At 35.3% G+C, this 15012-nt stretch overlaps 3 protein-coding genes across 4 annotated transcripts in view; 1 reads left to right on the forward strand and 2 right to left on the reverse strand.

The window, feature by feature from the left end:
- mad1l1 (mitotic arrest deficient 1 like 1) overlaps window positions 1-1522 on the reverse strand; it is a 75349-nt gene extending 73827 nt beyond the window's left edge. The window contains exons 1-2 of the mRNA XM_051890344.1: window positions 1291-1522; window positions 110-279 (exon numbers count right to left, since the gene is read on the reverse strand). Of these exons, the coding sequence (XP_051746304.1) occupies window positions 110-256 (147 nt within the window). The 5' untranslated portion in view covers window positions 257-279; window positions 1291-1522. The remainder of the gene's footprint in view (window positions 1-109; window positions 280-1290) is intronic.
- Window positions 1523-1628: 106 nt separating this feature from the next.
- pmm2 (phosphomannomutase 2) lies at window positions 1629-6525 on the forward strand. Its single transcript, XM_051890382.1, has 8 exons — window positions 1629-1841; window positions 3465-3576; window positions 3687-3763; window positions 3902-3993; window positions 4483-4582; window positions 4680-4755; window positions 4856-4971; window positions 5074-6525. The coding sequence occupies exons 1-8, from the start codon at window positions 1767-1769 to the stop codon at window positions 5176-5178; spliced, it is 753 nt and encodes a 250-aa protein (XP_051746342.1). The 5' UTR covers window positions 1629-1766; the 3' UTR covers window positions 5179-6525.
- Window positions 6526-6960: 435 nt separating this feature from the next.
- On the reverse strand, window positions 6961-14575 carry ints15 (integrator complex subunit 15). Of its 2 annotated transcripts, none has more exons than XM_051890356.1 (8): window positions 14411-14575; window positions 11851-12053; window positions 11465-11686; window positions 9539-9704; window positions 9048-9349; window positions 8751-8952; window positions 8613-8652; window positions 6961-7809 (listed from the first exon to the last, which is right to left on the reverse strand). In XM_051890356.1, the coding sequence occupies exons 2-8, from the start codon at window positions 12046-12048 to the stop codon at window positions 7512-7514; spliced, it is 1428 nt and encodes a 475-aa protein (XP_051746316.1). In that variant the 5' UTR covers window positions 12049-12053; window positions 14411-14575; the 3' UTR covers window positions 6961-7511. The 2 variants fall into 2 exon arrangements, with proteins under 2 accessions (XP_051746316.1, XP_051746327.1); XM_051890367.1 differs by having other exon boundaries at window positions 11851-12050; window positions 14411-14549.
- Window positions 14576-15012: the final 437 nt, after the last annotated feature.

Here is a 15012-nt window from a genome sequence, read left to right on the forward strand (position 1 = left end):
TACTATATAAGAAATTAAAAGATATATCACATTTATGAGATCACTGACGTGACATTTAGATATATCCATAAAAATAAGGACCAAAATATGAAAGGAGTCTGTGACTTGCCTCAACTCGTTTAGTATAGAGCTTCTGAAGGTCACTTCTTCCATAGGATGGCTCTGTCTCCAGCAAAGAGCGGTCTGGACATGATATCAAACTCTTGAAAGATTTTAGCGTTGATAAGATTGTGGTGTCATCCTCTATATCGTCCATACTGACAAAGTCTTGACAGCCTCCTTCGCAGAGTTAGAAAAAAAAAATGTAATTGTATAAAAGTGTAAAAAAATAACATTCATAAACCTACTCCATATCTTCAAGAAACCCACTATCCAAACCAAAGATGGGACGATACCAATACATGTAAAATAATGGCCATATGGTTAGTTCAGTTTAAATTAGTAAGGAGGTATTCTGTACCCCTTTAGGATGCTATTAACATTTGGGCAATTGATTATTTAAATACTGAAAAATATAAGTACACCTGAAGGTTTATGGTGTAGATTAAGGTATATTTTCATTGTCAATTACCAACTTTCACAATGTCCAAAATAATGTCTCGTTTTTTCTTTGTTTTTTTTTTTTTTTTAAATTTTAAATTAAAATTAAAATTAAAATGGGCTGATGTTTTAAAAGATAACACTTGCTCACTTGACACACAATTACTGAGAGTGGAAACATATTCCTTGATGTCATAAGATAACAACATGGTACTTTACTACATACTAAGGTAAAGGTTTACTATATTCATAAATCATGACAGGGACAGTGTGCACGTAAAAACAACTGGGTCCTTTTTCACTTGGTCCACTTCAAGTGGTTTGAGCTCGGTTCTTTTAAAGAGGACTCTAGTGTGAAAAGACCTTTAAACTGTATACTATATAGGGTATTTCAAAGAATACTATGGTACTCTCATGGTACATAGTCCAAAACATGGTATTGCCTTTTCCTAGAGAAAAAATACTGAAGTACTTAAACTTGAAACTGGTCATAATTAATTAAATCACTAATTAACACTACCTTCAAATATGTATTCATGAGGTGATAATAATACACCTAAGTTAAATAACACACGCTTCAGTTCAGTTCAAGTTAGCAACCGTTCAGCTAACGTTACCTCAAAATATATATTCGTCAATACAACGATTTTATTCACAGAATAAACCGCAGACCTAATAAACATACAATAACAAACGCGTCTTTCTTTCAAATTAAAATATACGGTTAGGGATGGAAAGCCCGTAACTCACTCTTCACAGCCGTCTCTCTTGGCGCTTGAGCCTCCGGTTTGAACTTGCTGCAATTTTGTTTTCGTTGGTTGAGAAGCCGCTACTTCGCGTGAGGTTCCCTCAACTACACAACAGCGCCATCTGTGTGGCTGGGCGGAATAGATTCTCTCATTCTATATGCCAGTCTTACATCGGAATTGGAATTAGTTGCACTAACACGCGCTAAAAATACCATAATGTACCGCGTACATCCATGCTGGAAAATCCAGCTTCGTCGTCTTGTTTATTGAACTGCTGTATAAAAGCAATAACTCAAGCACGTGCAGGGTGACTGACGTACAACTCAAGCGCTCCAATACGCTTCCGACAACACGGAAGTTGTGACGTTGCACTAGTGAATGGATGAACCGAAACTCTCATACTGGCGTGTTGACACTGAGTCTTTGCAAAACTTTATACGGATCGAACTCTGATTTATAAAGTTTACAGATCATACAATGGCCAGTACAACCGTGGACCCGACAACACTGTGTCTGTTTGATGTAGACGGGACTTTAACAGCAGCTCGCCAGGTGAGTGACTAAAGCAAAAGGCGTTAACTAGCCTTGTTATTATTACCTAGTTACTCTTTTCAGATCTCATGAGATATGGGTCCGAGCGGGAATGATGACTGATTTAATACCATTTATTGATTCATTGAAAACTGCCTTTAAAATGGAAGTGACGAAAGTAAATGGATGAAACTGAATGACTATCTGTGTAAATGTGTTTTTATAAAGTCAAATATGTATTGTGAATGCAGTTTTGAGGTGGTAATACAAAATAATGTTATCTTATTTTTTTCTTGGCACATCCTAATGACAGTCATAGCTGTCTGTGTCTGTTAAAGATAAGGTTCATTCTCCATGTACTATTTTTAGTCTGCTTATGGGGTGAAGATATATTTTACATGTAAACATTGGACGTCATATGTAGTTATGAACTAATTTAACTAATCTAAATATATATATATATATGTGTGTGTGTTGTTTTAACAATTTGAATCTGTGGTTTTCAACCGTTTTGACTTCAAGGCCCTCCATTGTCCCAACAATATTCAAAGGCCACATGACTTTTCCAGTTTTTCTTGTTATTCTGGATAAGAATGAAGAATTTAAAAATGTCTCACAGTTTGTACCTGATAAAATATTTTAAAGCTTGGCATAACTAAACAAAATGTATAAACAAATAAATAAAATATAAATAAAAATGTGATAGGATAATTTACATGACTTTTCCAGGACTAGAAATTCACAGGTTTTCCAGGAATCCTGTTTTTTTTGTTTTTTGTTTTTTTTCTGAAGGAAAAAAATATTTTTGAGGAAGTGAATTAAAATTAGAAAATCATACTTTTCTATAAAAATAAAAAAAGTCACCTTGAGGCATATTTGGAAGTTTGCTGATTTAGATGGCTTATAAATTGAAAGATTGTAAATTTTACACGCATTTCAACCCAAAGAATAACTGTTTCTGTTTTAAAAATTTATGCGGAAATTCGATTGTTGTTACACTATATTGAGTAAGTTGAGAAAATGTGTAACTGCTGTTTATTGACACTGACTCAAGAATAGTTCAGCTTTACCTTGTATTACATGTCCAAAAAATATTAAAGTAACAAAAAACATATCCATGATGAAATACATATATTTTAATATTGAACAGTAGAATGTACTTCTTAAATTAATAATAATAATAATAATAGTACAATTTTAATAAAACATTTTTAAAGAATATCACACATGCTTTTATGTTTTCATTTAAACAGTAAACTTGCCAAAAATAAAATGAATTATTACATTTTTATTTGATTACATTTAAAAGGTTTACTAATTAATTTGATTACCTCTATTTCTGAGAGTAAATTTGTATTTGGCATTACAATGTTTTTATATCCTGATGGTAAAATAAGCCACTATAAACTTGTATAAAGGTCCAGTCATCAAAAGAAAATGTACTGTGATATACTGTGAAACTGCCAGAATTGTAAAAATAAATAAATAAATAAATACTATGATACCGCCCAGCACTTTTAAAATGTATACAAGACTATTTAATGGATTTTCAACTAAATTTAAACATTGAAACCATTTTTTATAATGATGTGCTTAATGGAATGAATTAGTTACCTCTTTTCCTGTGTATGTTTTTGTCTTTAGAAAGCTACTCCTGACATGCATCAGTTCTTGGCTGAACTGAGAAAGCGTGTAAGAGTCGGGGTGGTTGGAGGATCAGATTTGGACAAAATCAAAGAGCAGTTGGGTGATGATGGTGTGTATAACAAATAGTTAAAGTACACATGCAAGTATATAAGAAACATTCAGTTCCTTTATAGTGTGCATATTTCCTTTGGAGTAATTCAAATGTTTCTTGTTTTACAGTGATTGATAGAGTGGATTATGTGTTTGCTGAGAATGGTTTGGTAGCATACAGGTTTGGGCAGCTACACTCTGTGCAGGTAGTTTTGATTCTCTCTTTACTGTTTAATATGTTCACAAACTCTCTCACATACTGGCCAGAAAATTATACAATTTGCTTTTCCATTTCGATATTTTTCATTTCTTTCTTTCTTTCTTTTTTTTTTTTTTTAAATCAGAGTATTCAAGCATACCTGGGAGAAGACATTTTACAGGAGTTCATCAATTTCTGCCTCAATTACCTTTCAAAGGTAAAACTACCCAAGAAGAGGTAAGGTGATCATGACATTACATCTGTAGTGGCAAGGGGCATATTTTTTTTTACTGTATTACTCTAAAATTTGTCAATATTTATTGTCAATATTTATTTATCTTTATTTTTAAGGGGAAAAAATTATTTAACACCAGTAAGTGTATTAAAAGCTATTTAAAACTGTGATCATGTCATTAGGAGGGAGGGAGAGGGTGGTGCATTAAATTAATCACAAGTGACAGTAAAGACATTTGTAATGTCACAAACACAAAGGATCATGTGACACTGAATAATTCAGCTAAAAATTCAGCTTTGCCATCACAGGAATAAATTAAATTTTTAAATGGGGAAAAAAAGGAAAAATAATTGTTTTAAATTGTGATGTTTTTTTTTTTTTTTTTTTTATCAAATAAAAAACCCCAAACTTTTGATATACACACACACACAAAAACACCAATTTTTTTTCAAGCTACCATAATGTTTATGGTATTTTTACTGTCATTTCAGAGGCACATTTATTGAATTCCGCAATGGAATGCTGAACGTCTCCCCAATTGGTCGTAGCTGTAGCCAACAGGAAAGAATCGAATTCTTCGAACTTGATAAGGTCATTTTTTTTAGGCATTCATCGACACATGCCATTGTCTTTTATAGGAAGTCTTTAAAGGTTGATTGACTCATTTTTTTACACTCTTTTTGTGCAGAAGGAGAAAATCAGAGAAAAGTTTGTCTCTGTTTTAAAAGAAGAGTTTGCTGGGAAAGGACTAGCTTTCTCCATTGGTAAGTAGCATTGTGTATATGTGGTTGTCTAGCCAATAATATGTTTGTGCAGTATATATAAAGTATATACATAATGTATTGATATGTATGTTTTCTGCAGGTGGGCAGATCAGCTTTGATGTGTTTCCAGAGGGCTGGGATAAGCGCTACTGTCTGGGAATTGTGGAGAAAGACTCATACCAAAGCATCCATTTCTTTGGAGACAAAACAATGCCTGTGAGTCCAGTATTCCTGTACATATAGTATGCACATTTAAAGAAGTCCCAGACTTGCTTGAATTAGGCAGGTTTGTGATGGTATTTCTTTTTCCCCAAACAGGGAGGAAACGATTATGAAATCTTTGCAGACCCCAGGACAATCGGTCATGAGGTCAAGTCCCCCGAGGACACACAACGGATCTGCAAGGAGCTCTTCTTCAGCTGAGACCCTAAGCATGACCTCTGCCATCCAGAATGAAGACTACATCCAAGAACTGTGAAACTATGAACGAAAGTCTCATTTGACAAGCCCATGCCATTATTGTCTTTGTGATCGTACATCATAACAGGTTCTGGATAAACCTGTACATACAGTACATGTGTATATGTTTATTTTAAATGTAATATGATAAAAAAATTTTAGGTTTAAAAAACTGATTGGTGCTAGTGTCATGCCTGAACTTCTGTGCCTTCAATCATGTCAATACTGGACAACATATATTATAAACTTACAATTATTAAACATTCTGGTCCAAAAGAAAACAGATATCACTCAATAAGACAAGAAGTACAGGTGGATTTCATAAAATGTTACATGTTGTGTTAAGGATTAATTTTTTTGTTTGTTTTTTTTAAATCAGAAGCAAATGTCATTAATGCAGACAGGTGTGGGCTTGACTAAAATTAGGGGTGAAGGTGTAACAATTTAGGTCTAATTTTCATTAGAGGGAAAAAAAAAGACATCAGGTCAAAGGGACTAAAGGCTCTGTTAATTTTTTGCTCAAATTAAACTGATTTACTAGTTAACTGCTGAAGTGAAATAAGTGAATGCAACAGTGTAGCTTAACTGTTTAAAGTGGCTTAAATTTCCAAAATTTCTGTCATTAATTACTCACCCTCATGTCATTCCACACCCGTAAGACCTTCGTTCATCTTCAGAACACAAATTATGATATTTTTGATAAAATCCTAGAGCTGTCTGACTCGTCCATAGACAGCAATATAATCAACACTTTCAAGGTCCAGAAAGGTACTAAAGACATCGTTAAATCAGTCGACGTGACTGCAGTGGTTCAACCTTTAATGTTATGAAGCTACAAGAATACTGTTTTTTTAGTATAATACAAAATTCATCCTGTGAAAACCATTTTGAAATTGGACGTTGCATTACCATGGAAATGGTACTCTAATTTCTTTTAGTGGGCTCCTCCCCTAGTGGGCAGTGTCAGATTTCATATTACAAATATTACTTTATATTTAAAAGTTTTTTCTAATCTTGACAAAATGCATATCGTCGGAAAGGTCTGTGTCTCAAGGTTCCATATTTGGTGATTGTTTTGTGATAGAATTGATATTTGGATAGATATTTATAAATTTGTTACAGGAGTGCATCAAAAAAATTTCAATGGAATGTGGGTGACACCTGGTGGATATTTTTGGTACAGCACCTAAAGAAAATCTCATGGGAACTTCAATTTTTGCAATATCAACTTCAAATTTGGAGCACAGATTGTTTAGACATATGGCTTTTTTGTAAACAATTTTAGAATAAAAAAATATTTGATAAAATATATATTTTATGTACAGTATATTTGATTTACAGTAAATATAAACTTCCATAACTTTTCTAGTAATCTTCAATAACTTTCGTAACTCATACATTTATTTTTGAAGTGCTTTCACTTCAGGAATAATCTGTTGAGTGTCTTCTTTAAAATGAGCCCAACCTTATGTCTATATTCCAAAGCATTCTTGAATTACAACCTTTTAGGTTTGGATAGTGCATTTTCATGTCTATTCTCAAAAAGGGAAGTGACAGTTAAGGGGTTAATTGTGTGGCAAAAACCCGCTGTATAATAAACATGAAATATATTCCAATTGGTTTGATATGAACATATTGTTGCATTGTGCTAGTAAAGGATATGAAATATATTTTACATGTATGAGTTCAAAACCAAGTGAAAGGATACTGTACATTCTGAGCTAAACACAGAAAAGAGGTAATACATAAAATTTTCCTATTTTTTATTAGCAACTGAAAAAAATAAAATTTAAATTCTCAACATCTGTAACAACCTACTCACATGCAAATTTTAGTTTGAAGAATAGAAGTATTTACTAAACTGCTTTTTTTTCTTCTTCTTCATTTATGTTACTAATTGCTTTTTGAAACCAAACTTTATTTTCACTTTGGGGAAAATAAAATTCCACTAAGTATAAAAAGTGTTTATTTGCTACTTAAACTGTCCATTAAATAACCACAAATGTCACTTTTCCAAAAATATATTTGATGGTATGACTGCTTTTATAGCTGAAATAACACTTCTCATTCCATCTGTACAAGCACTTTTTAAAGTCCTTATCGAACCTGAAATAATGACACAATGTATATCCAATTTATGATACGCAAGACCATACAACCTGGCCAAGCCAACCATATGACTACAAGAGCATTTCAAACCAAGAGTTTTGAAGATCATCCAATATAAAACATAACAAAAAACAGTTCGTTCCAATCCCAAGAGGAAGCAGTGTAATCCAAAAGTCTTGGTTTGCGGTTTAACGAATGGGCCGGTATGGAAAGGCCATGGCAGCAGGATGAAAGGCGTGTGGAGAGAGAGAAGGGTGTGCGGCGTGGGCCGTTAATGGGCGATGTGGGGAGAGCGCTGGATGTGTGGGGTGCGGTGAAAGTACAGGGTGCGGGCTGTGCGGTGAGGGGAGGGTGGACTGATGTGGGCTGTGGGGAGAAAGAGGAGAGGGTCGACCCGGGTGGATGTGTGGGTATATGTTGGGCTGGAAAGGTCCGCTGTGAGGTGGAGGCTGCACCACTGGACCGGACATCACAAGCTGTAACAGACTACAACACAAAATGAACAGTTACTACACACTGCTCACAAATGAACAAACATTTTGTTAGTGATTGAGAGAGATGTTTTTTTTTTCTTCTAGATGTCGTAATCTAGAGAGAAGAGTGGCTGTAAAGATGTATATCATCAGTATCATACACCACCGTTCAAAAGTCTGGGGTAAATATGTTTTATTGATTGATTGATTGATTGATTGATTGAGGCAGAAAAATTAATGCTTTTATGCAGCAAGGAAGCATTAAATTGATCAAAAATACCAAACATGTTTACATTGTTACAAACATTTAAAATAAATATTTAGCAGCACAACTGTTTTCCTGGAATTAAATAAAATATATTATGAAATATTATATTATACATTTATGATAATATATATTATATTTAAATATGAATATATTTCATTTGAAAATATATTCTAAAACATTTTTTATTATATAAAATGTGATATATATAATAAATATATTAAACTAATAATTATAACAATAATTATATAAATTATTGTATTCAAATATAAATATACAGTATTTTTAAAATAAATTAAATTGAAAAGTTATTTTGAATTGTAATAATATTTTACAACATTATTGTTTTTACAGTATTTTTTCATCAAATAAATCAAGCCTTGGTGAGCATGAAAAACTTAATTCAAAATCATTTTTTAAAAATTTACTTGTGTGCGTTTGTTTTAAATATATATATGTTATTTCATGCAACCATAATATTTATGGTATTTTTGATATGTCATTCCATAATAGAATGCTGAACGACTCTCCATTTGTGATCAGTGACTTACTTGTTGTGAGGAAGTCTGGAGCACAAAGTCCGCAGGTCCTCTGAAGAATAAATGACAATACAGGAAATTACATCACTGAAATGGTGCTCTTATTAGATAAAAACCCATACAGGCCATTGTGAAGAAAACATCACTTACCTCTGGCACACAGAAGGGCTCCTGTTGCCATGGCGACCTGAAGAGCTTGTGCCAGCCTATCCAGAGCCAGCTGGATATGATTGGCAGCAGAGAGGGATGTGAGCTTCTCACAGAGGCGACTGACTTCCTCTACTAGCGCGGCAACAGACTCCACAGGAAGCACAGCTAGCCGGCCAATCAAATTCTGTTCTGTCAGGTGGACCTGCAGGAGTTAAAATAAAAACACATTATATATTCCAATACTGAGTGGAATCCTCAAAGCCTCACGAAATTGTACTAGTTGAAGAAATACAACACCTGCAGCATGAGAAAGACTTGAAGAACACTGAGGTGCAGTTTAGAGTACAGCTCTTCGTATGCTGTTGCTTTTTCACTTTCTCCATGACCATTGGTCAAAGCCAGCTTCCGGCCTCTCTGATAGGCTAATGGAGCTTTCGCACACCAGCGGAGCAGACCCAAAAGAGGCGTGATCTCAAGGCAACCTAACGGCAGGCTGGAATTGAGGGGCGTGTTGATGAAGGTGAGGAGCAGCAGTCTGGGATCCTCCGTGATCCAACCAACCAGCATCTCCAAGAGTGCAGGGGGCGGAGTCAACTCATCTATAAGCGATAATATCATATATGATATATGGTTGGGTATATATTATATAAAATATTTAAATATTGCTTATTTTTTTATTAAAAATTGTTTTATAGTATTATATTTTAATATTATGATAATATTTTTGATTTTATATTATATTTTAATAGAAAAAAAAAAGTTGTTGTGACAAAAAGGACACCTGGTACCTGAGGAGAAGTCATAGAGTGCGGTGACCGCAGTGATGAGCTGGCAGCAGAAGCGAGGACTGGCTGAACAGATGTTCTGCAGGGTAGAGATGGCACACGGCACCAGTGTGCAGTAATCATCCATCAGCACCTGAGCCAAACGCACACACCACGCAGAGTGCGTGCGCTAAACAAAAAAACACACACAGATAAAATGCTTAAAATATGGTCCAGGTCATATTTTACCCAAAATCCCCCCCAAAACAGAAACTATTGCCCAATTACACAGACAAGGCTTAAGCTAGTCCCAGACTAAAATGCATGTTTGAGCTGTTTTAACTGAAAGCAACTTGTACTGACATATCTTAAAATATGTCACTGCCATTGTTTTGTCTCAAGATGCACACCAGTAATGTTTGTTTATAAAAGCTACTTAAATGTCCTAATTGAAGGCCTAATCCTGGCTTAGTCTAAGCCCTGTCTGTGAAACTGGGACTACATTTTGTAAAGAACATAAAAGAAAATGGGGAAAAAATAATTTTCATGAAAATTAACCTGTACTATAATACAATATTATTGAAATATTTTTACTGTAATACTTTTTTATTTAAACGAGTGTATATTACAGTTTTTCTCAATCTATTTGACACATTTCTCCAAAGTAATGTACCTGTTCTCAAAACAGTTAACACAGTGATCTAAACACAGCCAAACAGTTAAACTTCACTGCAAATAAAACTGCATTTTTTTCTAGTAATGCATTTATTACAAGTAAATACTAACATCAAAACTACAGGCATATTGTCTATTGATTTTAGAACATTTTCAGCTGTGGATGTACAAATACACTAACGAAAATACACGTTTATTGTAATGTTTTTCCAACAAGTTTTGTTAGCCTATGGGTCATTGAGCAAAAAGCTTAAACGATATTTAAAAAAAAAAAAAAAAAAAAAAAAATTTAAATAATATTTTTAAAGTAATGAGAATTGTTTGCATTATGGTAATAAAAATTTAGGGGGTTAGCATGTCCTTGACCGGTGTTGATATTGTTAAATAAAACTGAAAAGAATTAAATATATTATATACAAATTAAACATGGTTTTCGTTAATTGAAATAAAGGTGAAGTAAAATATGAATATTAGATGAAAAACTTAAAATAGAAATGCTAACTTGGCAACAAACTGAAAAAAAAAAAAAAAAAGTTGAAATTGAAGTATTAAAATGACTAGAAACTAAAACTGAAATTAAAATAAATCTAAACAGATTTATTTTATTTTATACCAAATCTAAAAAAAAGAAATAAAAAAAAAAAAAGAGACAAAAACACATGAAACTGAAAATACAAAAATGAAAGCCAATTCAAAATATCAATAAATACTATAATGATAATGTACAAATAATTCTAAGGGGCTAAAAACAGAAAACTTTTTATGCATTTTGGACATTCATTTACACGACAATGGTGTTTTGGGGGCCTGAAAACGGGTTACAAAGTGCACGTTTTTGAAGACAATACCATTATCGTCTTATTAACTACAAAAACTGGAATTTGTGAAAACGGTGACGTCATGAGCATGAGTATTACGCGTTCAGTCTACGCGTAATGTTTCTTTACAAAGTGACATCGCCAACTACTGGTCTGCCAGCATAATAAAGTGTTTTTAATCGTTTTCGCGGGTCCGTGTGAACAGGGATCGTTTTGACAACGTTGTCGTCTGTATGCAAAAAATACAAAGGAAAAACTTTTCAGTTTTTAGTACATTGTTGACGTGTAAACATAAAATAACAATGTTCCTGACATTTTGTGAAACTCACAATATTCTGAACAAATTATCCTTTCAATTCAGTTAACATGTTCCAGAGAAATCATGAATCATAAAACATCGAACTCAAGGCACAATGACACAAAATCAAAATAAATGCTCTAATTTCACATCACGCACCTGGAGCCAGGTGGCTGCACACTCTAGTATGGGAACCCGACACATGGCTATCGCCATAGAAACTAGCTTTCCAAGCATGGCCATGCGGCTCTCATCAGCCTTGTTGCCTTGGAGACTGAAGAGGGCGGAGAAAATGATCTGTCGGATTGCGTCTTTGCTCTGCTCCTGGAAGTAACTGCACATGATCTCCAGCAGCTGCAGTTCTTGAACGCAGCTCATCCTCTGTGTCAAACACAACACATGATTTACTTGAATCCTTTTTCATTCAAAGTTCACTCATATGCTGACAACCATATTTAACATGGAATTTACATGGTCCTCCCATGGTATTAACATTATACATGTTTTCTCCTAGTCAAAACAGACTTGACACTCCGGTTCCTCACCTTAGGCTGGATGTTCCTGTCTTTAGGGACGTGAAAGATGAACTCCTCCACCAGTTCCACCGTGCTCTTCTCTAATCCAGGCATGGGGCCCGTGGAGCTCTGCAGAGCGCTGCCCAGTGAGATGTCCAGATGATACAGAACCTCTTTAGCCGCGCTCAGCGGATCACGCCGCAGCAATGCATGTCGAATATCACTCATCTCTGCTGTAGAAGAGAAACTACACCATCAATGCAAATACAAACATCTGCCAAACTGTATAAATGAGAAATATGAAAACACATCAATAAGTCAGTAACATAAGATCAACCAAAATATGTAATTGTATGCATTATTTCTAGACATGAAGCATGGTAATACCATGAATTTTGGACATGCATCATGTTAAAGACAAGTCCAAATAAAACGGAAGTTGCAATAGTCTTATCTTCTAATGTACAGTATCTCACAGAAGTGAGTACACCCCTCACATTTTTGTAAATATTTTATCATATCTTTTCATGTGACAACACTGAAGTAATGACACTTTGCTACAATGTAAAGTAGTGAGTGTACAGCTTGTGTAACAGTGTAAATTTGCTGTCCCCTCAAAATAACTCAACACACAGCCATTAATGTCTAAACCGCTGGCCACAAAAGTGAGTACACCCGTAAGTAAAAATGTCCAAATTGGGCCCAATTAGCCATTTTCTCTCCCCGGTGTCATGTGACTCGTTAGTGTTACAAAGTCTCGGGTGTGAATGGGAAGCAGGTGTTAAATTTGGTGTTATCGCTCTCACTCTCATACTGGTCACTGGAGTTTCAACATGGCACCTCATGGCAAAGAACTCTCTGAGGATCTGAAAAAAAGATTTGTTGCTCTACATAAAGATGGCGTAGGCTATAAGAAGATTGCCAAGACCCTGAAACTAAGCTGCAGCACGGTGGCCAAGACCTTACAGCAGTTTAACAGGACAGGTTCCACTCAGAACAGGCCTCGCCATGGTCGACCAAAGAAGTTGAGAACACGTGCTCAGCGTCATATCCAGAGGTGTTTGGGAAACAGACGTATGAGTGCTGCCAGCATTGCTGCAGAGGTTGAAGGGGTGGGGGGTCAGCCTGTCAGTGCTCAGACCATACGCCGCACACTGCATCAAATTGATCTGCATGGCTGTCGTCCCAGAAGGAAGCCTCTACTAAAGATGATGCACAAGAAAGCCCGCAAACAGTTTGCTGAAGACAAGCAGACTAAGGACATGGATTACTGGAACCATGTCCTGTGGTCTGATGAGACCAAGATAAACTTATTTGGTTCAGATGGTGTCAAGCGTGTGTGGTGGCAACCAGGTGAGGAGTACAAAGACAAGTGTGTCTTGCCTACAGTCAAGCATGGTGGTGGGAGTGTCATGGTCTGGGGCTGCATGAGTGCTGCCGGCACTGGGGAGCTACAGTTCATCGAGGGAACCATGAATGCCAACTGTGACATACTGAAGCAGAGCATGATCCTCTCCTTTCAGAGACTGGGCCGCAGGGCAGTATTCCAACATGATAACAACCCCAAACACACCTCCAAGATGACCACTGCCTTGCTAAAGAATGTCTCCAGACCTAAACCCTATTGAGGAAGGTGGAGGAGCACAAGGTCTCTAACATCCACCTGCTCCGTGATGTCGTCATGGAAGAGTGGAAGAGGACTCCAGTGGCGACCTGTGAAGCTCTGGTGAACTCCATGCCCAACAAAGTTAAGGCAGTGCTGAAAAATAATGGTGGCCACACAAAATATTGACACTTTGGGCCCAATTTGGACATTTTCGCTTAGGGGTGTACTCACTTTTGTGGCCAGCGGTTTAGACATTAATGGCTGTGTGTTGAGTTATTTTGAGGTGACAGCAAATTTACACTTTTATATAAGCTGTACACTCACTACTTTACATTGTAGAAAAGTGTAATTTCTTCAGTGTTGTCACATGAAAAGATATAATAAAATATTTACAAAAATATGAGGGGTGTACTCACTTCTGTGAGATACTGTATATACAAGTTTTTCTTGAACAAGAAAAAAAAAATGGAGGGCGGGACTTGAGTTTGTCCATTGATTGGATAGTTGTGGTTTGACTTTAATACTGTGGTTTGACTTTAATACTTTTGGACATGCATTATGGTAATATACCATGGACTTTGGACATTTATCATGTTTTTGGGATAATGCTAGGGTATATCATGGTGTGTACCAAAAGTACCATGTTTTACTATCACTGTACATGTATCATCACACCATATCGTTGTAAGGTGTGTCATAACCAATATAGTGAAAAAGAGCGGCTCTGAATTTAATCTATGTGTAGAAAACCTAACTAATTTGATCGTATTACAATAACTCTTATTCAGTTATAAACAGATTAATAGGAAACTGTTCATCAGTACACACATAAGTACCAATAAGAGATTATTCTCTATGGCAAAACACACATTGTCCAAAGCGATGCTGTTTACACCGCGCGATTGCTGCAGCGCCGGTTGCTTAAAATTTTAAATGTTTTCTTGGTTCAAACTACATAGATATTCATAATTAAAACACACTTACCTGGGTTAATAATTAGACTCGTTACATTAGCTTCTCTCAATCAGCAAATACATATCTCCCATAAAGTTTTTCCATCACAAAATAACTACGGAACCTCGTACAGGACATTGAAGACTTGGTTGAGTAAAGAGAAGTGCGGCTGATCAGCGCCACCTGTGTATTGGAGTTATTGTACGGTACGGCATAGGAAAGAATTTGGACCATAGACTGTAAAAAAAAAAAAAAAAAAACTGGACTGAAAAGCGTGAATAGTGTTTTCAGACGCTATTAAATAATAAATAAAGTTAAAATATTTCTGCTACAATTTTAGGCCTATTTTTTATTTGTTTATTTTATTTCAATAACATATTCTGACCAATTACAGCACCTAAAATAAGCACTTTCCCTAATACATTAAATGTATGATGGGGGAAAAGGGGTTATGCATGTGCTTATTATTATCACGTTGAAGCACACTCCTAAAAATAAAGGTTCTAAAGTGTGTTTTCACAGTGATGCCACAGAGGAACCATTTTTGGTTCCCCAAAGAACCATTCAGTGAACAATTCTTTAAAAGAACAGTTTTTTTTCTTAGTGTGAAGAACATTTTAAAAATCTTAAGA

The sequence above is a fragment of the Ctenopharyngodon idella genome, chromosome 1, assembly GCF_019924925.1.
Source record: "Ctenopharyngodon idella isolate HZGC_01 chromosome 1, HZGC01, whole genome shotgun sequence".
NCBI lineage: Eukaryota > Metazoa > Chordata > Actinopteri > Cypriniformes > Xenocyprididae > Ctenopharyngodon > Ctenopharyngodon idella.